This window comes from Mastomys coucha, unplaced genomic scaffold, assembly GCF_008632895.1.
Source record: "Mastomys coucha isolate ucsf_1 unplaced genomic scaffold, UCSF_Mcou_1 pScaffold22, whole genome shotgun sequence".
Lineage (NCBI taxonomy): Eukaryota > Metazoa > Chordata > Mammalia > Rodentia > Muridae > Mastomys > Mastomys coucha.
This window is the reverse complement of record NW_022196905.1, coordinates 115,370,338-115,379,018: the sequence shown is the minus strand read 5'-3', so window position 1 is coordinate 115,379,018 and position 8,681 is coordinate 115,370,338. Positions and strand designations below refer to the sequence as shown.

Genomic DNA, 8,681 nt, shown 5'->3' with positions numbered 1-8,681 from the left:
CAAACACACACTAACTGGGTATCAGTTTTTAAAACTTTTTTTATTTTTTAATTTTTTTTTTTAGTTTTTATTTTATATTATCTACAAAGTAAAAGTTTTCCCTTAACTTAAAAGTTGAACCACTGTAGACAGTGATTGCCTCATCAAACTTGATTTATAAATAATAATCCGTCAGTTTGGCGGTAAGAATTTACTGAACTTCTGTCAAGTTTAGTAAAAGGGCGTTCCAAGTCTTGATTTTTTTTTTTTTTAAAGCAGTAATAGCAGCAAGAATCACTCTTGTTACTTCTGTTGCTAGCTGATGTGTTCATGACTCTCAAGGGCCATTAAAAAATAAATAACTTCCAGTTTCAGCAAGCAGAGCTGGGTACTTGCAGGACCCTGCAACAGCACATGGAATTATGGAACAGCCACAAGTCCCTACATGCCTCTACTCGGTCCAAAATATCCTCCACTGCAAGTGAGCTGTTAGCATTCCTATCGGATGTTAAATCAGTGTATCTTTTTAAAAAACAAAATAAATGAAGTTCTAGTTTTCTGTGCTTCCAGTTGGCAGAAGCAGTAGAAGGGAGGAGGGAATTTGGCCTTTCGGTTCCTCCAGGGCAGCCTTACAACTGCTGTTGGTGGTGGGCTTGTACTGTAAAAAAGAAAAGTGGCTATTTAAACAACTCAGGCACCACTGCCCACCAGCCTAGTGTCTGCAGCACATGACTGTCAACTACTCTTGTACTAGTAAGACTGGAGGGTTAATGCTGCCCCCACTGCCCCCCAGCTGCAGCCAAGGTGTGGGGTTGGGGAGGGAAGGGGGGTGAGAGAAACAAACCAGTCAGACGTAAAACCACTTCAGATACAAGTCCTGAACTTGCTGCTTGTGGAGCACAGGCCTTCACACCCCCTCCCACTAATGCTAGCCAAGCACCACTGCTTTCCAAGTCACAGGGAAGACAGGTGTCGTCACAGCAGCCATCAGTACGAGACATCATGGGCATCCTGTGTCAGGGCACAGGTTGGGGCTAAAACTACACTCAGACCAGTCCGCACACAGCACATGCTCAGTGTTCTTCTCCAAGCTACAATCAAACTTGGCCATGGGCATAAACCCCCCACATCAGCCTATATAAAGGACTCAGGAAGGAACACGCTGCCCTGTCCAGCCTATCATACATAACCAGGAAGGCCAACTGAGTCCTCGGCATGCATCAGCTACCCAGAATGAGGCTGCTGCTTCTCAAGCCAACCCTGATACCAGCAGAACACACACAGAGTCTGATGCTCCCTGACCGTCACGATCCCTCCTGTGCACACTTGGATGAGTCTTGCTAGTCAGGTTTGCAGCCTGAAGCACTGGTCCTGCCTGCCATTCTACCTCTGCGAGCAGAACGCTCGGGGTGCCCCGGCGGCCCCTGCACACACACGCCTCACCTGAAGGGTGCGTCATATAAGGGAAATGCGCTGTTGTCGAGACTGGAATGGGTTGTAGTGCACTTTGAGCGAGGGCGGCCTGGGGACCGCCGGGTGGCTGTGTCGTCATTAGCATCATTGGCGCATGGGCAGTTGGATGAGAAGGAACCATTCCTGACTGTACATGAGCCTGAAACAGAGAGCTCTTTTACGCATACAGGCAACATCTCCTTCTTAAACAACAAGTCAACTATTCCTTTCATTGGACTAGGGCTCTTGAAGGGGCAAGATGGACTTCTTGTGTCACCTTGAGGTAGATCCTGCAGGGCTAAGATGGGGAAGTTGGCCTCCTAGACCCCGACATGTCTGCTCAGATTACCACACAGGGCAAGGTCTTCACCAAAAACAGGCCTCTACTGGGGGTGGGAAGGGCATTTTCTTAGCTTGCTATGGTGCATGGCCAAAGATATCAATGCCCTTTTCAAGTCAGAAAGCAACTGACAAGGGCCTCCCCAGCACCCTCAGTAGCTTCCTGAGTGTGTCCTCTTCCGGCCTTCCCCAGTCGTGATGGGTTCCTCAAAAGTAGGGTGAAGCAGCACTTAGACCCATCACTTTAAAAGCTTAGCTGATGGAGCAAAGGCTACAATTATGTTCCACTGAGATGACAGAGTGATCTGAAGTTGGGTCAACCCAGTGCTCTGTAGCAAGTGGCAGCAAATTTAAGTTAGAAAGGTGATGTTAGCTAACTGGTCGGTAAGCTCAACCTCGGCTCTGCAGGGAGTGGGCAGAGCAGGAAGAGGCTATTTCCTGCCTCCCATCCTGTGCATTGCTCTAGACCATCACCCCAGCGAAGCGCTGGTTCACACCTTCAAACAGGCCCATGGCTCTCTGCTTTCCCTGTTAACGTCTTACTCTCTTACATAAACACGAGTGAGGTTTGGGGTAAGCCCATTTTACACAAATTCACAACCTCTGCTGGACACTTACAGGACCCTGATTCTCACAAGTCTCACTCCACCAAAGCACACTGACCAAACTGGCTACCCTCCCCACTGTTGCCAGCCAATCAACAGGAGTATATTCTACAGACCCTTAGCTCTGGGAGAAGGACAGTAACAAGCTAGCCTTTTGCAAGAGACCCAACTACACAGCATCTTTAGCTCACACTTGCCAGAGCCTCACTGGCACACTGAGACAGGAAATAGAATCATTCAGTAACTCTTCTAAGAGACCCACCTCAGGGAACTGTGATCAAAAGTAGCAGAGACATCTGATACAGCCACCTACATTAGTAGCTACAAAGAGGGCCTCCCCATGGCCGGGCTGCCCTTGCTCTATCAGCAACCACACCTTTCAACCTCAAACTTTATACTGGGGGAAAGAAAGCTCCAGATGATCTCGGGACTACTCTGGAGCTTCAGTTATACTGCACCACAGTCCAAGGCCAAGCTCAGGAAGCACAACACAGGATCATAGCAGACTGAGGTGACCAGGCAAGACAACCGGGACACTTCTCGGAATTCGTGTGACTAACACTCAAGCTAACAGGCCTAGTGCAGTCCCCTCAGACAGTGAGAACCATTGAAGGCCTGCCTTCCATCCTGCTCTCAGGCTCCCATGTGTGCATGTGGAAAGGTGTCTGTATGTGTACACATATACACATAGTGGTGAAGCTAGAGAGACATAGCAAAGCAGACACAGAAAGGAAAGGACTGGGGTGCATTCCAGACTCAGAGTTTTAAGGTCTCAGCTGGGAAATGCTAAATCACAATTTCACTGATCCATCACAAAATCATAGCAACATTCACTGAGGGCCAGAAGGTCACGTACTAAGCAGGAAAGGGGCAGACAGGCAGATGGCACCACACACAGGGTTTCCTGGCTTAGGGAGCAACTGGCTCCTTGCTGCATCTGACCACCACCACTCCCTATGTGGCCTTCACAAAAACTTGGCTAGTGCTGGTTTACCTGAGGTACGTGGGCCATGTGGGGTGGGGTGGTGTATGCTGGCTGAACATGAGAAGGATGGATGGTGAAGACTGTCTGTTGTGCTGCTGGGAAGCTGCTCTGTGGAGACTGTGTATTAGAGGCAGGAGTCATGGAAGGTGGTGTTGGTGCCAGCCCCGCATGATAAATGGCCGACTGCTGCTGTGGACTGGCCAGATGAAGAGCCTGGGCAGCCTGGTGCTGATGGTGCTGTAAAGCAATGGGAAACTTCACAGAGGGAAAGCAAAAGAACAGCACCCCGCCCCACCCCCACCCCCCAGGAAGGTGCACAAAGGAGAGCACAAAGCATCTCCTGTCCAGGTGGTCTTTTCTGGGTACTCAAGCCCAAGTATCAGCCAGGCAGTTACAAGTCCAAACAAGGCCTTAGCTGCCCCATATGACTGAGGAAGCCAATAGGAAAGAAGCATCACGGCTTGGCTTCAGGAATGAAATTCCAGAGTACTTTATACTTAACTAAGAACTTCAAGATCAAGCAGCTTTTTAACACTTACGTTTCTGGCATTCACCCTTAGGGAAGTGCCTACACAACATGACATTTTCAAGACCTCCCCTGTACCCACAACTGCTCAAAGCTACTTAAGGATGGCGGCCCTGATCACATGGACATGGGAGCAGCTGTGCATACACGGGCCATGCTTCTGTCTCCTTACCTGAACGGGACTGGGTGCAGGATGACTTCCAGCATGCTGGCTTTGTTGCTGTCCGGTGGGAGTGGCCGAAGGCTGAGGGTGGGGAGTGTGTGGATGCAGAGTGGCATTAGGATGTGCGTACTGCTGAGCAAGGGAGCCGGTGGAAACTGAGTTGAAAGGAAAAGGATTGTACAATTGACACATGCCGATGACCACTGTCAGCCCGCTATGACTAATTTAGAGTGCTTTCCCGACAACTACAATATAACTTATGCCACTGGCATTCTCTGCAGCCATGTAGAGCAGGCACAGTCTGGAAAATAGATGGAAGGGCTCTGCTTAACAAGACCAGCATGTGACCCATATGCTATAGCTCTACACATCACATTGACACTGAGTTAATTTATATTTACTCAGACAGTCCCCATTTCTCTTGGAAGCTTAGGTAGAAACAACTCCAATCACACTGGCCCACATGAAGACAAGTGCAGCCTCTCTCTCAAGGTCAGCGTCTGATTACCTCACCATGCTACTGCCCTGGAACGGTCCTGTATGCACAGCAGTGAAGCTGGGAGCAAGGATAACGTCACTGCCATCTCAGTCAATCACAGTGCCCACTACTATTCTGTCCCCTCCTGAGGATCTCCTGATAAAAAGCCTGGAGAAGAAACTGACCACCCCATCCTGTTAGCTAGAAAATACCAAAGCAACAGCTTTTTCTTAACACTCTTAAAATGTGACTATAACGACAAAGAACCAGGGGCAGCTCTTTATCCTTCTAGGAAGGGCCCCACCATGGTACCAAACAAGGAAATGAAGTATTAAGTGAGCCCATGCCTTTATAGAGCAGCAGCCTGAGAATGAAAAGCCCAGGAAGGTCTCACTGCTCCTGTGACTCTGGACAGCTCATGGGCACAAACCAAACGAGAGGCGGGGGAGGGAGAGGGAGAGGGAGAGAGAGTGTGTGTGTATCAACACTGAACCCTTAGCTCTCCACAGCCAAGTCCACATACAGATGCTGTCACCGTTTCATGCACTTTAGGTAATATGTCAGCAAACACAGATAAGGTGTGGCAGAAGCAAAACCACTTAGGGTCAGCACCAAAGCTCCCAAGAATAGCCAGCATGGAGGACTCTGGGTGTGTACCAACTGAGCGATGTAGAGAGTTAGGGACAGGAAACATTCCTGAGATGTCACAGTGCGGGGCAGGGCATTCTATTTCTAATGTGTGGTCTTGAATGACAAATGCATCTGAGAGGGCGAAGCAGAACACCAGAGCTGTCATGGCCTTTGTATCCAACCACCAAGGCCACAGCCCTTACCAGTGTCCCTCACTCTTCCAGGTAAGACTGATGAAGGCAATTGTGTTTAGAACCTGGTAAAGTTTCCCGACTGTATTAGTCAACAGATGTGTAATGAGAAAACCACAGCAGCCTACTGTCACAATGTTTTCAGTGAGTCAGGGAAAGCAATCTGCCTTCGAACTCACTGACTGTGAAAAGCCACCCACAACCATCCCAGAACTTAAGAGAAACTTGTTTTTAGAGACAGGGTCTGCAACTGTAGACTAGGCTGCTGGATGGTGAGTAACTGGTCCGAATGTCTCATCACAAAGACTAAACCCATCCAGTGTTTATTAAGTGTTTCCTTTATAGCAATGTTAAGTCCAACTGAGGGAAAGCAAGCCCCAAAGTCCATTTATGGGATTTCATAAAGATAGTGGCTACAGAAGCTCAAGTATTCAGAATTGAAAACAGTTTAAAAAACAAATAAAAGGCTTGGAGACACAGCTCAGTGCAGAGCTTTGCACAGAAGCCCTGAGTTCCAGTCCCAGAACAGGTGGGAAAACAAATAACTCTGAAGGAAGCTCTAGCAATGCTGCGCTCCCTTTACCATTGGAACATGGCCACCACAGTCATAGAAACTATGCCCATCAAATCTCAGAATTACATTTGTCAACTGGGAAAATGGGAAAGTCTTGATACTGTCATTTGGAAAGAGAATTAAAAGATCTTTTTCCCTCTTTCTTTGTTTTTTTTTCTTCTTTTATAGCTTAAGTTGGCCTGGAACCCACCATACCCAACTCCATCTTCCAAGTGGATTCACACCAGGATACCATACCCAGCCAGGATCAGGATCAAACAGCTTTATTACTCACTTACTCATAGTTTATGCTGTGGATTGGAGCCAGATCCTCCTGCATAAGGACTATGCAGTGGTAGACTAAGTACACAGTCTACCACTGGGCTACACTCTTAGCCATGTTCATAAAATTTAATAATTAATTAGAGGCAGGGCTTGGTGGAACCCAACCAATCCTCAAGCTTGACAGGCAGCTGAAAAAGACCTTGGACTTCTAAGAGGCCAGCCCACCTCACATGTTAGTTCCTCACACGGCAGAGTCATAATTTTGCTACCACATCCAGTTTTGAATTTTGTTTTTATATATAAGGACATTTAAAGGCCAGGGGGATGAAGTGAAAGAAGGTGACAGGGCTCTCGTGTTCAAGTCAGCAGGAGGCTGTGTCTTTCTACCTTTATGTGGATTCTGGAGCCAACACCCTAGTAGTAAGGCTCTCACAGAATGTGCATTTTTATCATTGAGCCATCTTTCTGGCCCCATTATACATCTTTTAAAAAGACTTATTTTTATTGTATGCATATGAGTGTTTTGCCTATACAACACACATAATGTACAATGCTCTCAGAGACCAGAGAGAGTACTGGACCTTATGGAACTACAGTGAGAGGTGGCTGTGAGGAGCCATGTGGGTGGCTGAGACCTCTGCAAGAGTAACCAGTGCTCTGAACTGCTAAGCTGTCTCTCCAGGCCCAGCAGTATGCTTTTTAAACAAAGCACTTTCAGGAGCATCCATAGAAATGTTTTCATCTGCTCACTTTCTGGCTCAGAGTCTAAAAACAAGCACCGTATGCAACCCTTTTTCCTTGACTATAATGTGAAAAACTGGGGAAATGGGAACTGACACTGTAATTCCACCAGCAGCAAAGCTAAGGGCAATAAAAAGCTGGGAGAGGGAAATTATTAAAACAACAAAAAAGGGGAAGGTAAACAAGAACAGAATCCTGAGAGAATGGCAAGCAAGGCTTTCAGCTAAGGGCAAGATTAAATGGTTTCTCCTCTACTGGTTAATTTAACTACTTGGGAAGCTAGAAAGACCATCCTCTCAGAAGTTCTGAAATCACTATTGAGCAGGTAAACTACTACTTACAAGGCTCAAGCAGTCTCCTGAGAGCTGGGTGAGAGGACAACGTGCTTCTTGACTTAAGTATTTAAAATTCTAAATATGACGAACCTTTTTAATGTTAACTAGATTCCAGAAACAGTCCCCTAAGTCAAGATGTTAACAAAAGTGAATTCAGTCCACAGGGCCAGATGTTGAATCTGTAAATAGGTTCTATCATTTTGACCTTGGATGCACAAGTCATTGGTGATCACCAGCACCTGGAAACACTGAAAATAAGCAGAACAGGATCCTCCAGCTTCAATAATTCCAAAAAGGGGATATAAGGAGCATATTTTAGAGGGCAGAGGGGATAGAAGACATCAAACTAAGGCAAGGCAGAATGGCAGTGACCTAGGGCTGAACACTGCAGTGACTACAATCCCACAACAGCGCTGGCTTTGGTGCTGACTCCTTCCATGAGGAAGCCACGCTTAGGCTGTCAGTGCTTAGGGACATTTGCCAGGAAAATGATGAAGACTATAACAGAGCCAGCAGGATGGTAAGGATAACTGCATTGGAGACCTCAAACTGTTTTCTCAAACTCCTCATGTACATTCTCAACAAGACTACTTTTTCAAGAGCATCTGAAAGGACTCCATTTGTTAACTTATCCCAGGCACCAAAAAGTAAGCAACTAATTTTGGCTTGGCACAATTAATGAAAATTTAAGGTAAAAATATTTCCAAAACCCCGATGATAAGTAGTCATTCCAAAATAGCCCAAAATTTAGTCCCTAATTTAAGAACATTAAATTTTGTTAGAGTTTGTTAGAACTCATGTTTCAAACAAAGTGACATCAGCAACATAACATTTCTAAAAAGTCTCTTAGTAATTAGCCTACCAAAGTCCACGATCTGCTTCATTTTAAACACTGCCTTCAAAGTAGGAAAAATCCATCTCCCAAGTTCACTTAGGGAAGAAGATAGCCTAGACTGTAGACTGTTACAGACTTCAAGACCTGTGCTGAAGGAAGCTCTGGACACCACAATTGTTATCCGCTCCCAGTACTTCAAGCCTCTAATCATGCAAATAGAGATAAAACAGAACTAAACTACTTCATCTGCCCTGTGCTACAGGAATCTCAATACGGACACGTCTCTGTAGTCCCAGGACAGTACAAACTAGTGCTTTAAGCTTTACACAAGCTTGTGGCTTAGTATAAAATACTATCAATTGTTCAAAAAAAGTTTCCCAAGATGAGGAAAACAAGGAATTTCCCACACAGCTACACTCTTGTGTTGTATTCAAAACTGCTTCCTGAAAGAACTCAGTCTTTGACTGCAATTTTCTTAAGCTAAGACATAGTTCTTTTGTCAAAACTCTGAATACAAACAGTGCCACAATTCTTTTCTTTACCCATTTTTTTTTTGTTTTGTTTTTTGGGTTTTTTTTTTTTTT

At 46.0% G+C, this 8,681-nt stretch overlaps 1 protein-coding gene across 8 annotated transcripts in view; it reads right to left on the bottom strand.

Annotated features, from left to right (window-relative positions):
* Positions 1–19: 19 nt before the first annotated feature.
* The window catches only part of Atxn2 (ataxin 2), a 95,660-nt gene continuing 86,998 nt past the window's right edge, over positions 20–8,681 (bottom strand). For 7 of the 8 annotated variants that reach the window (XM_031337724.1, XM_031337732.1, XM_031337725.1 and 4 more), the window contains 4 exons: positions 4,059–4,204; positions 3,370–3,597; positions 1,423–1,591; positions 20–637 (listed from right to left, as the gene is read on the bottom strand). In XM_031337724.1, the coding sequence (XP_031193584.1) occupies positions 609–637; positions 1,423–1,591; positions 3,370–3,597; positions 4,059–4,204 (572 nt within the window). In that variant the 3' untranslated portion in view covers positions 20–608. The remainder of the gene's footprint in view (positions 638–1,422; positions 1,592–3,369; positions 3,598–4,058; positions 4,205–8,681) is intronic. The other variant, XM_031337729.1, reaches the window with a different exon arrangement.